The sequence below is a fragment of the Panthera leo genome, chromosome C2, assembly GCF_018350215.1.
Source record: "Panthera leo isolate Ple1 chromosome C2, P.leo_Ple1_pat1.1, whole genome shotgun sequence".
Classification (NCBI taxonomy): domain Eukaryota; kingdom Metazoa; phylum Chordata; class Mammalia; order Carnivora; family Felidae; genus Panthera; species Panthera leo.
In genome coordinates this window covers 139,931,307-139,956,114 of record NC_056687.1, presented here as the reverse complement: position 1 = coordinate 139,956,114, position 24,808 = coordinate 139,931,307, and the positions used below count along the sequence as shown (strand labels likewise).

Sequence of the window (24,808 nt, the reverse complement as noted above, 5' to 3'; positions counted from 1 at the left end):
GGGTTAACCCAAGAGAACATACTTTGCTAATGGGTTCAAAATGGTCACGAACACCAATTAACACCATTTAAATGATAAAGCATTTAAAACTGATCTAAGCCAACTTTTTTACCCTCACACTTAAAAAGGTTATGATGGCCACCAGTTTCCCAATCCTAGCATTAGATGGGTTACTAGCTTACAAATCTCAAGGTAAAGTCTTCTCATTTACCCAATGCTCAATTTCCATCAGTTTTAATGTAATTCAGCGTAAATACCATTACTGACTGCTTTGTAGGAAATTCAGTATTCTACAGATCCCATGGAGTCATGGAATAGAACCAGGAGCCTCCACCTTTTATGTGATACTCACTCAATGGTACTGTGTAGACCAAGGCAATTTTGCTTTGGTTAGCAGGATTTATTTTCATTTCTAAGAGAATCCTCTTGCAACAGGTTTATTCAATTCACCTAAAAATGGTGGGATTTTTAACTATTCTTTCAGAAGCAGCAGTTACGTGAATCGGATATTGGACTCAACCTAAAAATGTGGTTCCCAGTTAACATTTTTCTGCATATCATCACGATAAAAGATTAGGATATTCTTCACGTTTCCAAGCAAAATCCAATTTAAAAAGCTTGTTCTTACCAACCCCCTAAGAACAAACATTTGAGAGTAAACCAGCAGAGCATAACATCACCCCAATGAAGCTGTAGGTTTCATTACATGCACCAACAAATCTACATGGCTAGCTTCTGCATTCCACTTTTACAGAATTTATTTTACACCTATTATACCAAACAGCATTTAAACACTGACATATAAACTCCCTAATAAGATAAAGCAAAAGACACAAGTGTTTATCTTATTAGAAACAAGATACACCATCACTTATAGTCTTCAAACATTATTGCACTTTAACTTTCATAACTTGACAATGCATTCATGGAACAATCTGCAGACAACTAATTTTAACAGACAAATTAAAGAACACTTTTAAGCAGACATGACTGTCCTAAATTGTTTATTAGGTAAGAATTTTACAAACATTACTTGTATTAACGGTAACGGTGGAGCTGGAGAGTATTGCGTCTTCTCCAAGCCGCACGGCGAGAACCACCAATAGTGTGGTGGAACTTGTGACCCTTTCCGAGGCCACGGCTCTTGCGGCCTGCAGATGTCAGCCCTCGCATCTCCCTGTGCTTGTGGACTGGTTTGGTGATCCACTGGGTGTCGGGGTTTCTTCTGATAGCTTTATGGAATGGATCGATAAGGATAACCTCAAAGAATTTGTATGTGGAATCTTCACCAACCCAGTAAGAATTCAAGACTCTCAGAGCCCCACAGTGGCGTCCAGCTCGCTCCTAGAATAGGAAAAAAAGACCCAAGGTCAGCCTTCCATTTCCCATAGTAGGAAATTAGGAAGAAGTCTCTTTAATTTACACACTAGACAAAGGCATAGGCCGTTCGCTTAAGCAGTCAAGTATTTTACTAAGCATCTCCCCAGAGGCTAGGACCCAAAGTATAAGGAAGACTTACTAAAATAACCCATGTAAACATTCTTAAGATTTGAAACTGTTGTCTATTATCCCCCTCTCCGATACATGGCCAACAAAATTTAGGAACCTTATCTTTTCCTAACACAACTGAGGGATCAGCAAACCTTTCATGTGAAACTTAATATTTAGCCTATTATTTTAGGCTTCGCAGGCCACAATGGTCTCTTGAGTGTAGGTCGTTTTTGCCTTTTCTTTTAAAAACAAAAATATAACATTTTTAGATTACAGAGGGCAACAAGGCCCTTGTTAGGTCAACCTCTGGGACAGAGTACAGCTTCATTTACTAAGCGAGAAAGACAACTTATGACCAGAACATAGAAAATTAGCCATATCAATAAATGCACAGCTTATACACATCTGGGAAATGTGCGCTTTAAGACAAAAGTTTACCGCCCTTCAAAAGCTCAGGTTCCAAGGTTCACGCTAATCATAAAACACTTTCCGTTATACACAAAGACAGGTTAGTAACAAAGACTCTTGGGACAGCAACACTTTACCAAGACTGAAGTAAAAATCACAAACCGCGTTTTAAACACAGCGGGGCTCAAGTTATCAATCAGAGTCCTTCACTATCTCCAGGTGATCGATACAACTGCTACTGAAAGATCCACTTACCTCTGCAACAGACTGGAGGCTTCGGGCAAACTTCAGCTGGTTGACACCGTGATGGACAGGCTTGCCATAGGTAGCACCCTTAGGAACTGGGCGTTTGCGGCCACCACGTCGCACACGAATCCGATATATGACATAACCTGTAAAAACAAATTTACAGTGGCCTTGTAAAAGACGTAAGAATGGAAGACTCCATGACTTGCCACTAAATGCTGCAACATCAAATATACTTCAGATCATAAGCCGCGTACGTATCCGATGAAAGTAAAACAAATACCCATCTAAGACTTATTCTAAAAATGAACACATTCCAGGGTTTTTCAAAGTACTCTACGTTGATCACACAGGGAGATTAACTTCTCATTCCCACTTTATGCTGTTGTTTTGCTTCAGTCCAGACTCCTACAGATTTGTAATCTAAGACACTCTCGCTACTTTAGACGACTCTGTCCAGGGTTTACCCCTCAGCAACTTCCGGGCTTTTTGCTAAGCCGAAGGCAGTTACCAACAAAGCCTTAAGTGATGGAAGGCACTGGGGCATATACCTCTAACTACCGGTTTCTAGAATTTCCCCAAGAACAAACTTTATTTAAGCATCCACGCAGAGTCCGCTCACCTTGCTTGGCCTTGTAACCCAGTCTGCGCGCTTTATCGGGCCGGGTTGGGCGGGGGGCCCTGTGGAGCGCAGAAAGCTGGCGATACTGCCAGCAGCGCACCCTGAGAAGAAAGCGCATTACGTCGGACTGCTTCTTCCTCCATAGCTCCTGGATGTACTTGTAAGCGCCCATCTTGGCTTACCTTGGAACTAAAAAACATCATGCATTTAAAATATGGCAAGATTGCGTCCATCTTAGTTCCCCACCGGCCAGAAGGAAACCACGGAGGCTGAAAATGGCTATGCAAGAAATGCAAAGGCTAGCCAGCCCAACCCCCACTTCCGCGCTCAGGGCAAGCAGCGCTGTCACCTCTGCGACCCCAGCACGGAGCAGCGCAGAGAGGTAATCGGTACATTTTTGTTGGACACATGAATGGCATTAGACTTGGGCATTGATGGGGGCTGGGGGCTGCGGCAGGCGGCGTCCCCGAGGGCTTGGCCTGCAAAGAGAGCTCGCAGACACGACAGGGAAAAGTGCTACAGCCGCTGCCTCCAAGGTTAGCTCTTGAGGAAAAAGCCCTTACTCCACCCAACCCGCAGGCCTCGCTTTAAGGCTCTCTAGGCCCGGCCTCCCATCCCTCAGCCCCATGCTTCCTTTCCCTTCACGCTCCAGGCCCCGCTCGAATTCGCGCCGCCATCACATCATCGCCCCAGCCCATTCCGGGGGCCGCCTCTCCACGCCCGCGCAGCCCCGCATCCTGATCGAACTCGCGCCACACAGAAGACAGGAGGAGCTCCGAGGACGCAGGGTCCCCGAGTCTGGATGGCCGAGTCGAAGGGAGATCAGCGGCGGATGAAACAGCGAATACCACCAACACAGCCTACCTGATGGCTGCCGCCAGACGGAAAGGAAAGAGCCTTTCTCCCACAGTCCTTTTTGGGCTCCTCCCCCACATCGGCGAGCCTCTTTCCGGTGAAAAGCCGTGGCCTTATGGGACATGTAGTTCCGGCAGCGAGCCTAGTGGGCGGAGTTCGGTCGGGATTGGGCGCAGCCTCCCCTATTGTCCCGCCCCCTGTGCCTCAGGGTTTGAGTTTGAGAGGCAGGGGCAGCTCAAAGGGCGAGAGTGGGTGGCTGGGCCTCTGCCGGCGAGCGTCCGTGACCGTGCTGCAGCCGGGAGGAGGCAAGTTGGGGGCGGGGCTCTGGTGGCCGAAGCCAGTGGTGGAGCCGCGCTGTCCGAGCGCCGCTGCTTTTGGAGTCTGCGGAGGTGTACAGGTCTGTGCCTTGAGGTCCGAGCGACCGCCTCACGCACCGTAGCCTTTCCACTTGAGATCCGGGGCGAGTTCCCCAGTGCGGCGCTGTCCGTGCCTTTTTTCCCTCTAGCCTGAGTCCCGAGGCTGTGTGACAGACCCTCGCGGCGCTGCCCGAGGCTCTGTGGCAGACCCCCACGACGCTGCCCCAGCCACCAAATAAGACGTTCGGGGTGTCAGGGCTTCGCGGGTGGGGGCGCGCGTCTCGCCTTCCGGCCTCAGCCTCCGCAGGCCCCGGTTCGGAGGGATTTTGCCCTAAAGACGGTGGGAGGGTGGGGAACTGGGGGGCTAGGGAGGGGAGCACGGACGGCTGGGCGCCTTTCCATGACCGTGCCTTTCCTCTGTACCGACTTTCTCCCAGATTTGCTACGTCAGAATCATAGTTTTTATAGAAAGGCAAAATATTTGCCAAGACCTGCTTGGCAGGTGCGAGCGTTTCGGGAAGAAATGCCGAGAAAAATGCATTTTGCTGCGTTCTTTGTTGAAAAATTGTTTACCAGTTTTTTGCGTCTCCAGAATATTTTCATTTTTGATGCAGTCACGTAGTTTACCTTTTAATACCTGTTTGGGTTATTTCCCCCCCCCCCCCCCCCTTATTGCCTTTTTGTTTGTTTGTTTATTAATCGTAGCTTTACCATTCCAAGAATCCTCACATGGATCATTGATTCAGTCAGCAAATATTGATGAAGTGGTTAATACGTGCCAGGTAGTGTCCCAGCTTCTGGGGATGCAGCAGTAGTCAACGTGAAAATTCTAGCTTTCTTGGAAATGGGCAGTAAACGTAAATCAGATATGTATTATATTCGGTGCTAAGTACTAAAGAAACATTTAAGGGAGGGAAGGGATAGGAAGTGTGGGCGTCAAAATTTTTGGAAGGAATATTCAGGATAAGTCTTCCTGAGAAATAACATTTGGGAAAAAAGACCTGAAGGATGTAAGCCTTAGAGATGTGGGGACTGATTTTAGTCAAAAGGAAAAGTGCCGGAGGCTAGAGCATGCCTGGATTCATACAAAAACAGCAATCTGCCACAAGGGAAACTAGCCTATGATATGAGGTGAAGGTTCTTAGGAGGACTTTGGGTTTTCACACTGTCTGAATTCAAAAACTATTGGAAGATTTTAAGTTTATTCATCTCTACACCCAATATGGGGCTGGAACTCAGGAGCTGAAGATGAAGAGTCACATGTTCTTTTGAGCCAGCCGGGCACCCAAAAACTATTGGAAGATTTCAAGCAGACGGGTGACTTCTTGTGATTTACATTTTTTAAAGGATTATTTGGATTGCAGCTCTGAGGCCAAAAGAGGGGGAAAAGTTGAAGCAGAGAGACTAGGAGGTTGTATTAGTTTCCTTGTGCTAATTACAGAAAATATACTGGCTAAGACAACACAAATTTGTTCTCTTACACAGGTCAGATGTCTCCCTAGGCTAAAATCAGATGGCTGCGTTCCTTTTATGTATTTTTTTAAGTTCATTTATTTATTTTGAAAGGGTGTGGACGAACGGGGGAGGGTCAGAGAGTGAGGACAAAAGAGAATCCCAGGCAGGCTCCACACTGTTGGCACAGAGCCAATGCAGGGGCTCAGTCGCCCCTGGGCTCTGTCTCACAACCCCTTGAGATTATGACCTGAGCTGAGATCAAGAGTCAGGGATTAAGGGACTGAGCCACCCAGGTGCCCTGCTGTGTTCCTTTTAGAGAAACTAGGGGAGAATCCGTTTGCCCAAGTTTTCCAGTTTTTAGAGGCCACCTGCATCCTTTGGCTCCTGACCCCTTCATTTTCAAAGCCAGCAGGATAGAATCTTCATATCTTTTTTTTTTAATTTTTTTAACGTTTTATTTATTTTTGAGACAGGGAGAGACAGAGCATGAACAGGGGAGGGTCAGAGAGAGGGAGACACAGAACCTGAAACAGGCTCCAGGCTCTGAGCTGTCAGCACAGAGCCCGACACGGGGCTGGAACTCACGGACCGCAAAATCATGACCTGAGCCGAAGTCGGCCGCTTAACCGACTGAGCCACCCAGGCGCCCCTAGAATCTTCATATCTTTGTTTCTCTCTGACAAACTTCTCTCCCTGTTAAAAGACACATGTGATTATACTGGGTCCACCTAGATAATCCAGGATAATCTCCCATTTTGAGGTTCTTAATTTAATCACAGCCACAAAGTACCTTCTACTGTGTAAAATAAAATACTCGCAGGTGTTGGGGATTATGACATAGGCATCATTGAGAGACCAGGTGAGGGAAGATAGTGCCTCTGACCACTGATGAGCGGTGGAGGTGGTAAGTAGTCCAGCGCTGGATGTGTTTCAAAGGTAGAGGATTTACTGATGGAGCAGATGTGGGGTGTGAGAAAAATGAGTCAAGAATGACTGATTATAAGGGCCTGGGTGGCTCATTAGTTAAGCATCTGACCTTGGCTCAGGTCGTGATCTCACGGTTGCTGGGTTTGAGCCCAGCTTTAGGCTCTCTGCTGAGAGTGAGGAGCCGGCTTGGGATTCTCTTTTTCTCTCTCTTCCCCCCCCCCCCCCCCCCATCTCTCTGCCCCTTAATGACATGTACTTTCTCTCTCTCTCTCTCTCTCAAAATAAATAAACTAAAAAAAAAAGAATGACTGATTATAAAAAAATTTTAATTAAAAAATAAAAAAGGGCTCAGTCTGTAGAGCATGTGACCCTTGATCTCCTGGTCATGAATTTGAGCGCCATGTTAGACTACAAAGTTGGTTGAATTATTTGGAAAGAAGTTCTGGCAATGCGAATAATCGCTAATTTCTTAATTAGCTTTTGCAGTTTTGTTTCTTAATTTGTTTCCTAGCAGTTTTGCAAGATTTGGACTGGTATTTTCCAATGATTTTGAGATTCCTGAGGGCAGGTATCATTTCTGGTTTTGCCCCCTACTTTGTCCCTCATGCCTGGCATTTTGGTAAGACTTCAGTAAATATTTACTGAATGAATAAAAGAATGGAAGGCTGGAATCTGCTTATTATATTTTATTTGCAATATTGTTTACAAAACTTTAATGTATGTTTATGTGAAATGCTTTCATATGTGGGTAAGTAAAAGTGTTGCACACAGTACATGATGTTTGCATAGATAAATAAATAAATACACAGTGTAGATGCTTTCCCTACATGAAGCTTCATAATATGATCTATAACATCTATGATCTTGTTTCAGTATTAATATTATTTTGGTAGCATGAAAAAACTTGTGTTTTACTTACAAAAGTAGAATGATTTCCCTAGAAAAACGCAAGTACTGACAGTTTGGGGCAGTGGTTTCTGACAGCTCTTTAAAGGGAATATTGACCAAGCTCAGTGTTTTACACAGGAATGGATCAGGTCATGTTTTTATTCTCTAGCAACATTATTGATTAGCCTGGAAAGCAAAGCAATATGTAGTTAAGACTGCATTGAATTTTCCCTGTTAAGCATGTTCTCTCCAGTCATTTGTATCAGATGAAGATGAATAGGTCACAGACTGAATTTTATTGTCCAGCAGTTACTTAGGGTGTGGACTGTACCAAGTAGTTCTAACTAGTGCTTTTGTACTAATCTCAGTATTAATTATCTCAGATGCAGTTTCTGGGTAAGCAATTTCTGCTGTCATAGCTTCAGAGTGTTGAAAGGAACCTTAATGGTCATCCATCTACTCTGGAGCCTTTCAAACACTTGAAACCTATATTTACAAAGGAGGCTTGGCCACCCCCAGGATCTATTCATGTGATTTACTGCCCATTCAGGGTACTGCAGATGACCTCCTTTTTGTGTTGGAAGGAAATGGTGCATATTTATTATGTTTGGGAATTGTGATACATTATAATACTTAAAGAACTAAGCTGCTAGTAGTTTTTCATTTGTAAATCTGAGTATATAAAAGTGTGAGAACCACTTCCATACATGTAATGTAAGTCCCCACCATCATGATCATATATAGAAAATCGTTTTTGTGTGAATGTTTAATGTTATTTGTTCAAAGCCTTACATTAAATACGAATGTTATTTTGTTTTATAAGTTCATACTTGATGGTAGCAGGTCACTTGAAGAACTTAGCATGTTTCAGCTATGCTTTGATTAATGACATCTATTCTTTCATCTTTGTTTTGTTTTTCATGGTATGATATATTTAACATGGTTTACTCTGTTTTATCTTGTTTCCTTCCTTGTAAAATATCTTAAAATCCATACCTAGTGTTTGAGTAACCTCTATTCAGTTATTTGTACTGTTTGCCCTTGATGGAGATTCTCTGATATACCTAAACAACTTCCCCAGTTTATTTACACACACACACACACACACACACACACACACACACACACAGAAATTCAAACTAATGGGTATTTTTAACACTTCATCCATTAATCCTAATATCAATGAGTGATGAAAGTACAATTGTAGTATGCCACTTTTAAAGCAGATATATTGGGGCACCTGGGTGGCTCAGTCACTTAAGTGTCTGAATTTGGCTCACATCATGATCTCCTGGTTCTTGAGTTTGAGCACCTCGTGGGGCTCTGTGCTGACAGCTCAGAGTCTGGAGCCTGCTTCAGATTCTGTGTCTCCCTCTCTCTTTCTGCCCCTCCCCCGCTAATGCTCTTTTTCTCTCTCAAAAATAAACATTAAAAAAAATTAAAGCAGATATATTAAAACCACTTCCAAAGACTGATATATTTAATTTCTGAATTTCTCAGGATTCTGTTGGTTTCAGCATTTTCCCAGTTTGATAAAGTCCCCAGAACTTGGGTTAGCCTCCATTTTACGGAGTGTGTGTGTTGTGGGGGGGATGGGTGGGGAGGTCTGTTGCTATTAATTTTTTTTTTCCTTTTAACTGCCTGGTTCACTTAACTACAGTATGTACCTGCCCTTTTAAACAACTTGTATTTGTTTGAAGATTGATATAATGTGTGGTAAAGGGACATTTTCATATTGAACAGGAAGAGGAGAGAAGGTAAGTATTGGTATTTAGAAATTCTGCTGGGACTGAGACATTTTTAGAGGAAGAGAAATAATAATAGAAAAATTAGAATTTAGATTCCAACAGCAACCTTTTCTGACAACAGAATTGTTGTAGAGATACTGCCATCATTTTTCTTATCCTCTGTCAGATTTATTTTTTATCCTTTTGGTGACATGTGGTCAAGTGGCAACTCCCTTTAAATTTTCACTATTATCACTAAAAACCTTTTTTAAAAAACGTTAAAGATTCAGTGGCATCATAACTTAGAGGAGACCACAATATACAGAAAGTGTAGAATCCTATGATAAATGAGATGATATTAGATTAATCATAAATTTAGAGGTATGTGTAAAAAATGTTTTACAATAGGCCATAGTTGCTGACATAGGAGATACCTACTGTAGATGATCTATATTACACAAAGCTCTCCAATTACAAATAAAGGCTGAGAATTTTTCTATTGCAGTTTTGTTGAAAATATATTTATAAAAAAGAGGGGCGTCTGGCTGACTACCTTGGTAGAGCATGCAGTTCTTGATCTTGGGCTGTTAAATTCAAGCCCCACGTCAGACTCTGCACTGACAGCACGGAGTCTGCTTGGGATTCTCTGTGTCCTTCTCTCTTTGTCCCTCTCCCTCTCATCTCCCCCCTTCCCCAGTAAATAAACATTAAAAAAAAAAAAGTCCCTTAAGAGACATAGTTCTTGTGGAAACAAGTGATAAATATTCTTGGGAAGATTTGGAAGGATCCCAAGCATGCCACCTAGGAAATAACGGTTGCATTGCATAAGTGATGATTATTTCTCTACCAGTAAAATGTAATGGACTGCTCTGGAAATGAGTGCTGTGTTATTACAGTGCTACAATAATCGTAGCATTAAAATTGTTCCTGTCAGCAGATTAGTGTCGTGGCTGATTTGGGTCATAAAGTATTATAGACTTGAGAAAATAGAGAAGAGTTATAGGAAGTTCATTTGTTGCTTAATATTTGTTGCTTAATATTGTGTTGGTAAAACACAACAACAACACACACACACACACATGATAGTGATGCACAACACACATGCACACGCAGAAAGTTACCTGGCAACCCTTTGAATGCTCACCTGTACTTTCTTGGCGTAGTTGTTTCTGCCTTGAAGGAGTCGTGGCATCCCTTTTAGTCTGAGTTACTGCATGTTCTGTACTTCTTAACAAGAGAATTGGGGGAAATAAGGTGGTGGAGATGGCAGAAGGCAGTGTGGAAATTTTAATTCCTTTCTCAAGTTACTCTGTTGTATTCAGTGAACTTTTTTTTTCCCTTTCTGCCCTGGCTTCTGATGCCTTGACTTCTGGGAAATCAAAGCTTTGAGGAGAATGAAGAAAATATTACCTGGTCTTGCTGTTCCTTGGATATGTTAAGAAGCTAGGAGAAAGGAGTTTTCATTTTCTTTCTGGTTTAAAGTGCCCGAGCAATTTTTCGGCACATTAAGTCACACATTAAGAAGTGTGACTCAAAAAGTAGTATGACCAAGTGGCTACCAGAATCCAGTTTCTCACTTTCTTCATAAAAATTGATGAACTTAATAGCATTAATGTTTCTCTAAAAAATTAGGATCATTCTCTATCCAAATTTTTGTCTTCATGTCTCCTTAAAGTTTTGCTTAAATGTTGATTTTTCCAGGTAAATCTTGATGAGCAGGAAGTATCTTTCAAGAACTGGTTTCATCTAGGATTTGACTCAGATTCCTGTAGACATAATCAATGTTGAAGTATTCTTTGTATAAAATGTGGGTTTTTAAAAAAATAAACATGTATTTATATCTATATGTATTCTTGTGTTTATCTAGATTAGCTCTGCAAAAATATTTAAGAAACTGGTAACTGATTGTTCTAAAGGAGCAAATGGCAGGCTAGGAGTGGGGTTTGGAAGCATATGCTTTACTGTATGTATATATATGTGTGTGTGTGTGTGTGTGTGTGTGTGTGTGTGTGTGTGTGTGTGTGTGTATTTATTTATTTATTTATTTTTGAAATTCCCCTCTCTGTATGTATGACTTATTTAAACATAGAAAGAAAAAGGTTGATTTGAACAGTATACAGTTTCACAGATCTTCTCTTCTCTTCACAGTGACATCTTGAGAGAAGATGGGAAAGGGCTGCAAGGTTGTGGTTTGTGGCTTGTTATCTGTGGGGAAAACAGCAATTTTGGAGCAGCTCCTTTATGGGAATCATACTATTGGTAAGACTTTTTTTGTCTGGTTTCTCTGTAGGTTCTTGGAACTGCTCGGTGTCTTTTGTTGGTCATGCTAACCTAAAGGTGCATGATGGTACACGAAAGTGAGGTGTAATCCAGAAGGACGTAAAAGGGTAGTAGAAGTCAACAGAGATTGAAAGCCAGGGGAATGGGGGGAAATAGGGGAGAGAAAAAAAATCTTAGTTATTGAAATTCAAGAGTATTTGCTGTAAGTTACAACAGGTAAGAAAACAAATGTGTGTGTGTGTGTAACCTTTTATATATGTGGTTTCCTGTGTATTTACGTAATGAATAGTTGTCTCAGAGTCATAGAATCACTGACTTGAGAATAGACTGAATGATCTCTCATTCAGGTTTCAAACATGACTTCCCAGTACTGTTGTGTAAGTTGTAAAAATGGGAGAAATAGCTGTTTGCTGTAATATGACCTAATTTTGTGAATTGGGTTATGTCATTCATTTATGCATTCATTGAGTTAAATGATTACTAAATACGGCTGTGATGAGGCTTTGTGAGGGTACAGAGGTGAAAAGGATAGTATCCCTGGCTTTTTTTATTTCATTTTTTATTTTAATTAAAAAACCTTTTTTTTAATTTAGACAGCAAGCATATGCAAACAGGGGAGGGGGGGGAGAGAGAGAGAGAAAGAAAGAGAATCTTAAACAGGCTCCACACTCAGAGCCTGTTGTGGGGCTCAATTCCACAACCCTGGGATCATGACCTGAGTTGAAATTGAGAGTTGGACACTCAACCAACTGAGCCCCCCAGGTGCCCCAGAGCACATTTCTATCGTACTTTTATTAACCATTTTGATGAGCTCTGCTTCTCTTCTACCTTCCCAAAATAATATTTAACAATTTTGGTTTTATTATGATGCTGGTGCCAGCAGTTCTGAAACCCTTTGGTTTCAGAATCTCTCCTGCCACAAATGCTGCACTATTGAGTCTTAATATTTTACCTCCTGATTCTAATTTATGCCTGTGCCAAAATAAATTATGTCTGGTGGAGAAAATTCCTTGACCCTCTTAAAACCCCAAACAGGGGGCATCTGGGTGACTCGGTTGAGCGTCCGACTTCGGCTCAGGTCATGATCTTACAGTTCGTGAGTTCCAGCCCCGCGTCAGGCTCTGTGCTGACAGCTCAGAGCCTGGAGCCTGTTTCAGATTCTGTGTCTCCCTCTCTCTCTGCCCCTCCCCTGTTCACACCCTGTCTCTGTCTCAAGAATAAATAAACATTAAAAAAAAAAAAAAAACCAAACAGGTTTTGTTTAGGTTTTATTGTTCAATATTTTTACTGTGTTAGAAATAAAACTGAGAAATTTTAAAATTTCTTAGATAATACATTTATTACATGCTAAGATAACATTTTTATGAAAAATTATATTTCAAAAATTTGGTGTGAGGATGAGCATTGATTTACATTTTTTTTTTAATTTTTTTTAACGTTTATTTTTGACACACAGAGAGAGCATGAACGGGGGGAGGGTCAGAGAGAGAGGGAGACACAGAAGCAGAAGCAAGCTCCAGGTTCCGAGCTGTCAGCACAGAGCCTGACGCGGGGCTCGAACTCACGGACCATGAGATCACGACCTAAGCTGAAGTCGGACGCTTAACCGACTGAGCCACCCAGGCGCCCCCGATTTACATTTTTTGAAAATCTAATGTCCAGCTTACTAGAAGGCAGCTGGATTATGTCTACTAGCTTTTGTATTTACTCAGTTGTGGTATGTTTTTTTTAGTTGAAATATATGAAGAAAACCTGGCCTCATACAGATAAATCATTTGAAGAGGTAGTATGTTAATAGCCTTTCCAGATTATCGTGGATATTCTTTTTTGGTATTTCACTAAAACTCAACACGTGGTGGTTACTCAAAGGTTATTGCGATGTGGAATCTGAAACCACATCAGTGAACTATCCCCACTCTTCATTAAAATCTCATTGATCTATCTTGGACTATGAATAGAATTAAAAAAATTTTTTTTAATGTTTTTATTATTTTTGAGACAGAGAGCATGAGCGGGGGAGGGGCAGAGAGAGAGGGAGACACAGAATCCGAAGCAGGCTGCAGCAGCACAGGGCCTGCCGTGGGGGCTCACAGACTGTGAGATCATGACCTGAGCTGACGTCGGACAGTTAACCGACTGAGCCACCCAGGCACCCCAATGAATGGGATTTTTACCCAACAGTGGTTTTTTAACATCATAAATGGGCCATTTGAAAAATGCTGGCTGACTGAGATAAGCGGATCTTCCAGGTAACATTTATTAATATCATCACCAGTCTTAACAGTACTGGGAAGCTACTGAGTTCATGGGGATAGATACAGTTCTTATTTTGACTTTCTTGAAAGCTCATATTTCATCATTGACAACAAATAGTGTCAGTTATTTTCCTTGAAAACCATAGGCTCCCTTAATTCATTTTTTTAATTATTAAAAAAATGTTTATTTTTGGGGGCAGGGGTAGAGACAGAGAGAGAGAGAGAGAGAGAGAGAGAGAGAGAGAGAGAGAGAATCCCAAGCAGGCTCCATCCTGTCAGTGCAGAGCCTGACTTGGGGCTTGAACCCGAGCTGAAATCAAGAGTCAGTCACTCAACCTGAGCCACCCAGGTGCCCCTTCCTTAATTCATTTTTGAGAAAATGTCTATTAAATACCCCCAAATAACATAGTTTTCCTGTCATTCCTTCTTCTTCTTCTTTCTTCTTCTTTCCTCTTATTCTTCTTGTTCTTCTTGTTCTTTTTTTATTTAAGAGAGAGAGCACACGAGCAGGGGAGAGGGGCAGAGAGAGAGAGCGAGAGAGCGCAAGAATCTTAAGCAGGCTCCACGCACAGAGCCTGATGCAGGGCTCAGTCCCAGGACCCTGGGATCATGACCTTAGCCAAAATCAAGAGTCAGTTGCTTAACTAACTGAGCCACCCTGGTGCCCCTGTCATTTCGTCTTTAAAAAAAAAAAAAAAAAAAAGGTGGCTACTTCAGTTTGCAGCTCAAACCCAAGAGCTTTTCCTCCAGACAATTACCACAATTCATTATGCAGAAATACTTTATGCACACTCCCATTAATCACATGGAATATTAAAAAATGTAAGTATGTATACTCAAGGATTGAGATTTAATAAAGTCAGTAATTTTTAATGCTTCATGAAGGGCATTCGTAAGTGAAATTGGCTTTTTTTTTCCAAAGTGCAAATGTGGTGAAAAATACAACTAATACAGTTGGTGCTCTTCCTTGATTTGTATTAAGGTGCCAGCAGTTTTATCTACCATTGCTTTTGCATCATCAGTGCAAATGTCAACACAGTGGAAAAGAAAAATGTCTTAGATCATTATGAAAATAGTTTTGCCCGTATGGATTCCCTGAAAGGAGACATCAAGTGATCTTTAGACCATAGTTCAAGAGCTGCTGGCACATGTAAATATTCTTAGCTGAGCAATGTTCTGTTCTATGATTGTTTCTTTTCTTTGTTTTTGTTATTCTGGAGGCTAATATTTGCTTTGTTATTTCTTTAGTTTTGTTTATACTTTTTGCTAATTCTTCTACATGTATACATGTTTCTCAGTTTTTACAAAGTCAGCTATACCAGATATTCTCTTTTTTTCCCCTTGGCCATATCCTTCCAGGAGCTAGTGATCCTCTTATCCAGGCCTATTACACAGCTATCACTGTGGAGCTTTTCTTTACCTTTCTTTCTTCCTGGGTTTGAGTTCCTGTTTCTTAGGTATCTTGTCATCTTCTTTGGGTTTATGCCGTTTTGGTGAAGCATATCTTTCAGGACTTTATATGGGTTTTAGAGGTTGTACAAAGGAATGGAGCATCGGGTCATGACAGCCCTTAAAATGCCCTCTATGCCTGGTACATGGTAGTAATCCTGGGGCTTCTGAATAATGATATTTACTGTTGTCCGTGTGATTTCCTGTACCTCTGTGTTAGGGTCTGTTTCCTAGATCTGATGTCTTCCTCTTTATGATTATGCGCTAATGTTGATGGAAAGCCTCTTCAAATAGTTGCCTGAGGAAACATACATGATACGTTTTTTTAGTCTTCATATGTTTGAAAATGCCTTTTACTCTCAAAATTATAATTTTGATGGATATAGAATTCCAAACTGAGAATAATTTCCATTCAGAATTTTGCAAGCATTGCTCCATTATCATCTTTCTTCTTTTATTATAAAATTCATCATACACATAGAACAATTCATAAAACATATGTATGGCTTAATAATTATAAAACAAATCTTTGTAATTTCCATGCAGGTCAAAAAGTAGAATATTGAGGCACTTCAGTAGCTGCCCATGTTTCTCTCTCCAGTCACAACTCAGCCCTTCCCTTGATTTTTGGTTAATCATTTCCTTATTTTCTTTATAGTTTTTCCATCTATATATGTATCACTAAACGATATAGTTTATTTTTGCCAGTTGTTTACTTTGTCAGTGGAATCATACTGTATACAATTCTTCAGTTTTTGTCTTCTTTTGCTCAGCATTATATTTGTAAGATACATCCGTACTGTTGTAGGTAGCTGTAGTTTAAACTTCATAAATTATGGTATTTTATTATATGAGTATCCGTAAATTTATCTCTTCTATTTTGGCGAACATTTTGATTAATTATAGTTTGGGGCTATTAGAAATAATGCTATTATAAACAGTCTGGTACACTTATCCCAGCTATTATATAGACAGTTCCTGGCTTATATATGTAGGAGTGAAATTGCTGGTTCATAGAGGATGTGTGTTTTCAATTTTACCAGATTCTCTTCTTGCTTCCAGTGTTGCTTTTGAGAAGCTGGGAGCCATTGTGATTCTTGACGCTTCGGATGTGGAAGCTTTTGTGGCCCTTTTTTTGTGTTGTGAAATTCACAGTAGTGTATCAAATTACCTTTCACCAATGGTACTGGGCACTCAGTGGGTACTTGCAACATGGAAATGGATGTTCTTAAGTTCTGAATTATTTTTGGAGGCTTTCCCTCCTCTATGTATTTGTTCTCTTTTCTGGAACTCTCTTTTGGATGCTGGACCTTCCGGTTCTCTAACTTTTAAGTTTCTCTTCTGTCTTCCATCTCTCAATATTTTGTTTCACTTTTTGAATATTCCTCATCTTTATATTGCAGCCCTTCTGTTGAATTTGCACTTCTTAGAATCCTGTTCTTATTTCATGGATGCCCTGTCTTATCCCTTTTAGTAAATACTGGGTAGTGTTTTTGTTTTCTTTGCATAGTCTTTTCCCTCTAAGGTGTTCTGCTTGCTCTTTCTTTCTTTCTTTCTTTCTTTCTTTCTTTCTTTCTGTTTACTTTTGAGAAAGAGAAAGAAAACACTCAAAAGTTGGGGAGTGGCAGAGAGAGAGAGAGGGAAACACAGAATCTGAAGCAGGCTCTAGGTTCCCAGCTGTCAGCACAGAGCCCAACACAGGGCTTGAACCCACAAACCGAGATCATGACCTAAGCCACAGTCAGACACCCAACACCCAGGCACCCCTAGGGCGCTCTTTTCTGATTTTTGGTCTTTTTTTCCTGGAGTGTCTGGTAATTCTTGGTCATCTGCTCTTAATTAAGAATGGAGAACTAAAAAGCTAAATGAAAGCTCTAAGTGTGTGGATAGGGTTATGACTTGGAGCTTCACTATAAGGTGATCTGGGTGGCGCATTTGCTCGGGGAACCCTGGATATTAGTATATTTAGGTATTTTCCTTTTTTACTGGCCATATTCTTGTGCCTAAAGAACAAAGACCTGGCTGCCAATATTTTGGGAGTAAAGGGAGCATGTTACTCAACTGCCCCGTTTTCACTATGGAACTAATACCCTCTATCCTACAGTCCAGGCATACTCTGTTTTACCTTCTCCAGAGATTGGTCCCTTAGTCTTCTGCTGGTGTGGGGGGACGGGTAGTTGCTCAGTAGCATAGAGTGGGAGAGGAGATCGAGTGGATGGAGGAGTTATGGCTTCAGTTGATTTATAAAGTACAAAATATTAAAAGGCTTAAATTTGAAGGTGGAGGGTGGGGGAGGAGGACCAGCCTGACTTTTGGTGGATAAAACATCCACCATGACAAAAGTCTGGGTAAGTTTGCCGTTAAATTTTTTTATAATCAAAGCCTAATAAGTTTGTGTCTTAATAGAATAACCTTTAATTTCCCTAAGGTAGCTTAATTTATCACAGGATTGTACATATACTCTAAGCTATGAATAATTTTTCCTTTTTAAACTTTAAACACATTCCTTAATATAAAGAATTATAGTGGGATGCCTGGGTGGCTTAGGTAAGCGTCCGACTTCGGCTCAGGTCATGCTCTCAGTTTTTGAGTTCCAGCCCCGCATCAGGCTCTGCACTGGTGGTGTGGAACCTGCTTAGGATTCTGTGTCTCCCTCTCTCTCTCTCTTTGCCCCTTTCCCCTTGAGCTTTCTCTCTCTCCCAAAATAAACAAATAAACTAAGAAAAAAATAATGATAGTGATAAAAGTATTTGGTTTCTCCTGTTCCAATCCGTTTATCATTATTTGATAGTCCTTTCAATCTAATACTTGATGGATTTTTTAATACTTACAGACATTTTATGTAAGGAACCTTTAACAAATCACTCAACAGTATTTAGGTTGTTTAGGAAAACTATAGCAAGAGTTTTCAAAAACCTATACAAGCACACCTCATTTTGTGATGGCATGTTCTGCTGCTACCATGTTGTTTACAAATTTAAGGTTTGTAGTGACCCTGAGCAAGTCCATCGGTGCCATTTTTTCCAACAGCATTTGCTCACTTTGTGTCTGTGTGTCACATTTTGGTAATTCTCACAATAGTTCAAACTTTTTCATTATTATTATTTTTGTTATCTTGATGTACAATCAGTGGTGTTTGATGTTACTCTTATAATTGTTTTGGTACTTCATGAACGGTGCCCATATAAGACAGTGAACTAAATAGATAAATGTTGTGTGTGGTCTGACTGTTCCACCAAATAGGCTGTTACCCCATCTCTCGCCCTCTCCTCAGACTTCCCTATTCTCTGAGACACAACACGATTGAAATTAGGCCACTTAATAACCCTACAGTGGTCTCCAAGTGTTCGTATGAAAGGAAGAGTTGCACATCTGTCACTTTAAATTAAAAGCTAGAAATGATGAAGCTGAGTGAGGAAGGCATGCGGTAGCTGAGACAGGCTGAAAGCTAGACCTCTTGCACTAGTTAGTCAAATTATGAATGCAAAGGAAAGTTCTTGAAGAAAATTAAAAGTGCTGCTCCAGGGGCGCCTTGATGCCTCAGTTGGTTAAGCGTGCCAAGTCGTGATCCCGGTTCAGGTAATAATCTCAAAGGTTCTTGGGACTGAGCTCTGTGTTGGGCTTTGCACTGACAGGGTGGAGCCTGCTTGGGATTTTCTCTCCTCCTCCTCCTCCTCCTCCTCCTCCTCCTCCTCCTCCTCCTTCTCCCCCTCCCCCCTCCTACTCCTCTTCTTCTTCTTCTTCTTCTTCTTCTTCTTCTTCTTCTTCTTCTTGTTCTTCTTCATCTCTCTCTCTCTCTCTCTCTCTCTCTCTCTCTCTCTCTCTGCCTGCCCCTCCTCTGCACTCTCTCTTTCTTCTCAAAATAAGTAAACTTTTAAAAAAAGTGCTGGGGTGCCTGGGTGGCTCAGTTGGTTGAGTGTCCAACTTCAGCTCAGGTCATGATCTCACAGCTTGTGAGTTCTATCCCCGCATCAGGCTCTGTGCTGACAGCTCAGAACCTGGAGGCTGCTTCAGATTCTGACTCCCCTTTTCACCTCCCCTTCTCGTGCTCATACTCTGTCTGTCTCAAAAGTAAACGTGAAAAAAAAAAAAAACCTGCTGCTTCAGTGAACACGCTCATTGCCTTAGTGCTGATATGGGGAAAGTTTTAGTGGTCTGGATAGAAGATCAAAGTAGCCGTACAGCATTCCCTTAAGCCAAAGCCTAATACAGAGCAAAGCCCTAACTCTTCAATTCTGTGAAGACAGAAAAGGTGAGGGGGCTGCAGAAGAAAAGTTTGAAGCTAGCAGAGGTTGTTGGTTCAAGAAGTTAAAGAAGACGTCTTTATAACATAAAAGTGCAAAGTGAAGTATCAAGTGTGGTTGTAGAAGCTGTAGCAAATTATCCAGAAGATCTTGCTAAGGTAACTAATGAAGGTGGCTACACTAAACAATAGATTTTCAGGGGCACCTAGGAGGCTCAGTCGGTTGAGCGTCTGACTTCGGCTCAGGTCATGATCTCACGGTTTGTGAGTCTGAGCCCCGTGTCGGGCTCTGTGCTGACAGCCCAGAGCCCGGAGCCTGCTTCGGATTCTGTGTCTCCCTCTCTCTCTGCCCCTCCCCCACTCATGCTCTGTCTCTCTCTCTCTGTCAAAAATAAATAAACATGAAAAAATTAAAAAAAAAAAAAAAGCAATAGATTTTCAGTGTAGATGAAACAGCCCTATGTTGGGAGAAGATGCCGTCTAGGAGTTTCATAGTTAGAGAGAAGAAGTCAATGCCTGACATCAAAGTTTTCAAAGGACAGGTTGACTCTCATTAGGGACTAATGTGGCTGGGGCCTTTATGTTGAAGCCAATGTTCATTGACCATTCTGAAAATCCTAGGGCCCTTAAGAATTAGGCTAAATCTACTCTGCTTGTAATCTATAAATGGAAAAACAAAGCCTAGATGAGAGCATATCTGTTTACAACATGGTTTACTGAATAATTTAAGTTCACTGTTGAGACCTGCTCAGAAAATAAAGACTCCTTTTAAAATATTATTCATTGACTATTCATTGACCAGTCACCCAAGAGATCTGATGGAAATGTACAACAAGATTAATGCTTTTATACCTGCTAATACAATATTCATCCTGTAGCCCATGGATCAAGGAGTCATTTTGACTTTTAAGTCTTACTATTTAAGAAATATATTTATTTTGTAAGGTTATAGCTACCATAGGTCATGATTCCTCTGATGGATCTGGGCAGAGTATAGGTTGAAACTTTCTGGAAAGGATTTACCATTCTAAATGCCATTAAGAACATTTATGATTCATGGGAAGAGGTCAAAATACCAACTTTAACAGGAGTTTGGAAGAAGTTGATTCCAACCCTCAAGAATGCCTTTGAGGGGTTTGAGACTTCAGTGAGAGAAGTAACTCTGGATGTGATAGAGCAAGAGAACTAGAATTAGAAGTGGAACCTGAAGATGGGGCTGAATTGTTGCAATCTCATGGTAAAACTTTACTGATGAGAATTTGCTTCTTCTGAATGAGCAAAGAAAGTGGTTTCTTGAGATAGAATCTACTTCTGTGAATGTGCTGTGAAGATTGTTGAAATAACAACAAAGGATTTAAGAGTATCACATAAACTGAGCTGATAGAAGCAGCAGCAAGGGGGCACCTGGCTGGCTCATTTGGAAGAGTGTGTGACTTTTGATCTGAGCATTGTGGGTTTAGCCCCACATTGGGTGTAGAGATTACTAAACAAACAAAAACAGGGGCGCCTGGGTAGCTCAGTCGGTTGTGTGTCCCACTTCGGCTCAGGTCATGATCTCACAGCTCGTGAGTTCGAGTCCTGTGTCAGGCTCCATGCGGACAGCTTGGAGCCTGCTTTGGATTCTGTATCTCCCTCTCTCTCTGTCCCTCCCCGGCTCATGTACTATCTGTCTGTCTGTCTCTCTCTCTTCCCTTCAGAAATAAATGTTAAAATTTTAAAAACAAAACACAGCTTAAAAACAAGGTTTGAGGGGAATGAATCCAATTTGTGTGTGTGTGTGTGTGTCTGTCTCTTTTTTTTTTTTTTTTTAAGATTTTATTTTTATGTAATCTCTGTACCCAACATGGGGCTCGAACCTACAATCCTGCGATCAAGAGTCGCATGCTCTACCAACTGGGCCAGCCAGGTGCCCCAGACTGACTCCAATTTTTGTAAGAAGTTCTGCTGTGGGTAAAATGCTATCAAACAGCATCTCATGCTACAGAAAAACTCTTTGTGAAAGGAAGAGCCATTTGATGTGGTATACTTCATTGTTGTCTTATTTCAAGAAATTGTCACAGCCACCCCAGCCTTTAGCACACTGATCAGTTAGCAGCCATAAACATTGAGGCAAAACACTCCACCATCAAAAAGATTACAGTTCCCTGAGCTGTAATGGTGATGGTTAGCATTTTTTGGCAAGAAAGTATTTTTTAAAGTGTAAACTTTTTTTAGACATAATGCTATTGCACACTTAATTGACCATTGTACAGTTCTCTGAAAGGGAGAGAACTGTATATGCACAATGATCTCCAAAGGCCAAAGGAGACAGAAGACTGAAGCAAAAGGCCAACAAGTTCAGCTTGACAAGAAATTGTTTACTAAAGGGACTAGCAGACAGAAATGTGTCTTGGGTAGCTACAAGTAGGTCTCTGCAACCCCACCTCCCATAAGACCTGCTTTTACAGCCCTAGCGGCTGAGGAGTACAGGCTGGGAGACCACCTGGGAAGAAATGTTTGAGAATCGTAGTAGTATCTCCAGAGTAGATCAAGGATGTTATGCCCCAAGGATATGGTTAAATAGAAAAAGTGTGCGTGGGGGGTGGGGAGGACTGTGCTTAAGAAGGCTTCAGATCACAGAGCGGTCATCATGGCAGATTTGTCCAAGATGGTGTTAATTTGGTTCACACCTTGCGCCTCTCCAGTCTGGCTCTTATAATCTCCCATGCCCACCTCTTTTGCAGTATTCCCTGAGCCATCAGAGAGGGGCTCTTGGCAGTAGGTTTCTTTACCAGACTGTGTTCAAGTTGAAGACCTAAACCACAGCAGCAAACAGCAACAGAAGAGACCTATGAAAGGGGAGCAAACCACATATATAGCATGAATCCCATTGTAAACCGTCCATGTATGTCCATGTCCATTGTAGAAAAGGGTTTCCTTCACCAGGACAAGAGAAGCAGCAGGATAAGGATAAAAGAATAAATGTTTAGTAGGTACTTGTCTGGGGAGATCCTCTCCCTCTATTGAGAAGATTCTAGTACCTTTGCCCTCTGTCAGGAGCACAGAGGTGGCCTGAGGTACATGAACAGGAGGGACCTATCAGACATGTTGCCCAAGGGCCAAAGAGTCTATCTGTACATGTAAAATTCAAGGTGCTGCAAACAACCATGTTAGGTAACTAACTAGAGTGCCTTTCGGTAACAGTGCCTGTCTGGAATTTGTTATGTTGACTGTTTTGGCCCCTTCAGCTGTCTGAGACATTTCTCACACTCTAATAAGAAATAGCCTATCCATTCTGGGGAAAGTTGTCATTCTAACCCCGTTCAAGTGCCCCTTTGCCCAGGAGGATGGGCTGAGCAGTCTGGAGCCACAGTTGTCTCTGGGCTGCTGTGAACTCAGCAACCAGCCTCTCAGGCCTCATTTTCTGGATGGCACTAGCCCTAGGCATGCTGGTTTTGGTACCTAACCATGAGTATGGGGTGGTGCTACAGCTAGTCTCTGTCAAATTTAACAAGTGTGTGGCTTCTGGCAAGGCTTGTCCATCCATGCAACTGTGGTATCTGTAAGAGAGTTCTTAGTTGAGCTTTAAGAATGCCATTCGAGGGGTGCCTGGATGGCTCAGTCACTTAAGCATCTGACCATCTGACTCTCGACTTCGGCCAGGACTTGATCTAAGGGTTGTGAGTTTAAGCCTTGCGTTAGGCTCTGTGCCAGGCATGGAGCCTACTTAAAAAAAAAAAAAAGCCATTCTTCTTTCAGTTAGCCTGGTGGTATGTGGATTGTAGGGTAAATGAAACCACCAATGTATATATATTTTTTTAACCTAATTTATTTATTTATTTATTTTTAAATATGAAATTTATTGTCAAATTGGTTTGCATACAACACCCAGTGCTCATTCCAACAGGTGCCCTCCTCAATGCCCATCACCCACCCTCCCCTCCCTCCCACCCCCCATCAACTCTCAGTATCAGATTTTAAGAGTCTCTTATGGTTTGCCTCCCTCCCTCTCTTTCTCCCCCCGCCCCTTCCCCTCACCCCTGGTCTTCTGTTAAGTTTCTCATGATCCACATAAGAGTGAAAACATAAGGTGTCTGTCTTTCTCTGTATGGCTTATTTCACTTAGCATCACACTCTCCAGTTCCATCCACGTTGCTACAAGAGGCCATATTTCATTCTTTCTCATCGCCAAGTAGTATTCCATTGTGTATATAAACCACAACTTCTTTATCCATTCATCAGTTGATGGACATTTAGGCTCTTTCCATAAGTTGGCTATTGTTGAAAGTGCTGCTATAAACATTGGGGTACATGTGCCCCTATGCATCAGCACTCCTGTATCCCTTGGGTAAATTTGTAGTAGTGCTATTGCTGGGTCAAAGGGTAGGTGTATTTTTAATTTTTTGAGGAACCTCCACACTGTTTTCCAGAGCAGCTGCACCAGTATTCCCACCAACAGTGCAAGAGGGTTCTTGTTTCTCCACATCCTCTCCAGCATCTATAGTCTCCTGATTTGTTCATTTTAGCCACTCTGACTGGCATGAAGTGGTATCTCAGTGTGGTTTTGATTTGAATTTCCCTAATGAGGAGCGATGTTGAGCATCTTTTCAATGTATATTTTCATAAGCCCAGTCCTACATATCATGTCCAGGGAAATGTGTTCCCCTATCACAATCTATCCTTCGAGGATATCTGTACATGACACTGAGTTCTAGGGCATTGATGGTGGCATTAAAAAAAATGTTTATTTTTTATTTTTGAGAGAGTGTGAGCGTGGGAGGGGCAGAGAGAGGGAGGGATCCCAAGTGGGCTCTCTGCTGACAGCAGTGAGCCTAATGTGGGGGCACCAACTCACAGTGAGATCATGACCTGAGCTGAGTTCAGACACTCAACCGACTGAACCACCCAGGCACCCCTGATGGTGGCATTTTGATTGGCCCTTTTATAGGGAAGGGCTTACCTGAGTCCAGTGGCTGTATCCACACAAGTTAGAGTGTTGTTTTTCCCTTGATTCGTGGGTAGACGGCTAATATAACCAATTTGGCAGTCTAAAACCACTTGGATCACATGATGTATGTGTCCTGTGTGTGGAACTGTCCTAGGTCTCATGGGAGCAGATCAGTCAGTTACTGATGGCTGCTAGTATGTCAATATAGCAAAGGGGCATGCCAGCTCCCTTTGCTAGGTTCCAGCCCACCTTAGCACTGCAATGCCCAGTGTGTTTATAAATACATAGGGCCAATTCTGAACTTTGTATGGAGGTAAGGCCCCTGGTTTTTGCTGAGGTGTCTGCCTCAGTATTCCTAGTGGGTGAGACAGGCCTATGTGCTGAGACATGGAAAATAGTTTGGGAGGCAGCAGGGTCCTATATTCCACATATCCTTCCATAACCCCCCCCATAATGGTTTCAATAAAATTTTCCATTCATCCCGAGCTCATTGGGCCTTTATAGACAGCCCGGCTATCCATGCAGAGGGTAAGGGGTCAAGATTCATGCATACATGCCATCCAGGCAGCTGTCAGTTCAGCCCATTGGCTGCCTTTATTATCTCCAGTCTCAAACAGGATAGTATCAGTCGGGTTGGATTGCTACCGTAGCTCAGTGACTAGGATTCCTTGTAGGGGAG

The 24,808-nt window shown here is 41.8% G+C and overlaps 2 protein-coding genes across 12 annotated transcripts in view; one reads left to right on the top strand and one right to left on the bottom strand.

Moving 5' to 3' along the window:
• Nucleotides 1-987: 987 nt before the first annotated feature.
• Nucleotides 988-3,739, bottom strand: RPL15 (ribosomal protein L15). The gene is made up of 4 exons (XM_042903653.1): nucleotides 3,632-3,739; nucleotides 2,768-2,956; nucleotides 2,155-2,291; nucleotides 988-1,344 (listed from the first exon to the last, which is right to left on the bottom strand). Exons 2-4 carry the CDS (start codon nucleotides 2,937-2,939, stop codon nucleotides 1,039-1,041), a joined length of 615 nt encoding a protein of 204 aa, XP_042759587.1. The 5' UTR covers nucleotides 2,940-2,956; nucleotides 3,632-3,739; the 3' UTR covers nucleotides 988-1,038.
• The window catches only part of NKIRAS1 (NFKB inhibitor interacting Ras like 1), a 45,876-nt gene continuing 24,802 nt past the window's right edge, over nucleotides 3,735-24,808 (top strand). For 6 of the 11 annotated variants that reach the window (XM_042903652.1, XM_042903650.1, XM_042903647.1 and 3 more), the window contains exons 1-2: nucleotides 3,735-4,019; nucleotides 11,124-11,234. In XM_042903652.1, coding sequence (XP_042759586.1) covers nucleotides 11,141-11,234 — 94 coding nt within the window. In that variant the 5' untranslated portion in view covers nucleotides 3,735-4,019; nucleotides 11,124-11,140. Of the gene's footprint in view, nucleotides 4,020-4,213; nucleotides 4,292-6,091; nucleotides 6,370-10,516; nucleotides 10,783-11,123; nucleotides 11,235-24,808 lie in introns of those variants that run through there. The other 5 variants (XM_042903642.1, XM_042903648.1, XM_042903645.1 and 2 more) reach the window with 5 other exon arrangements.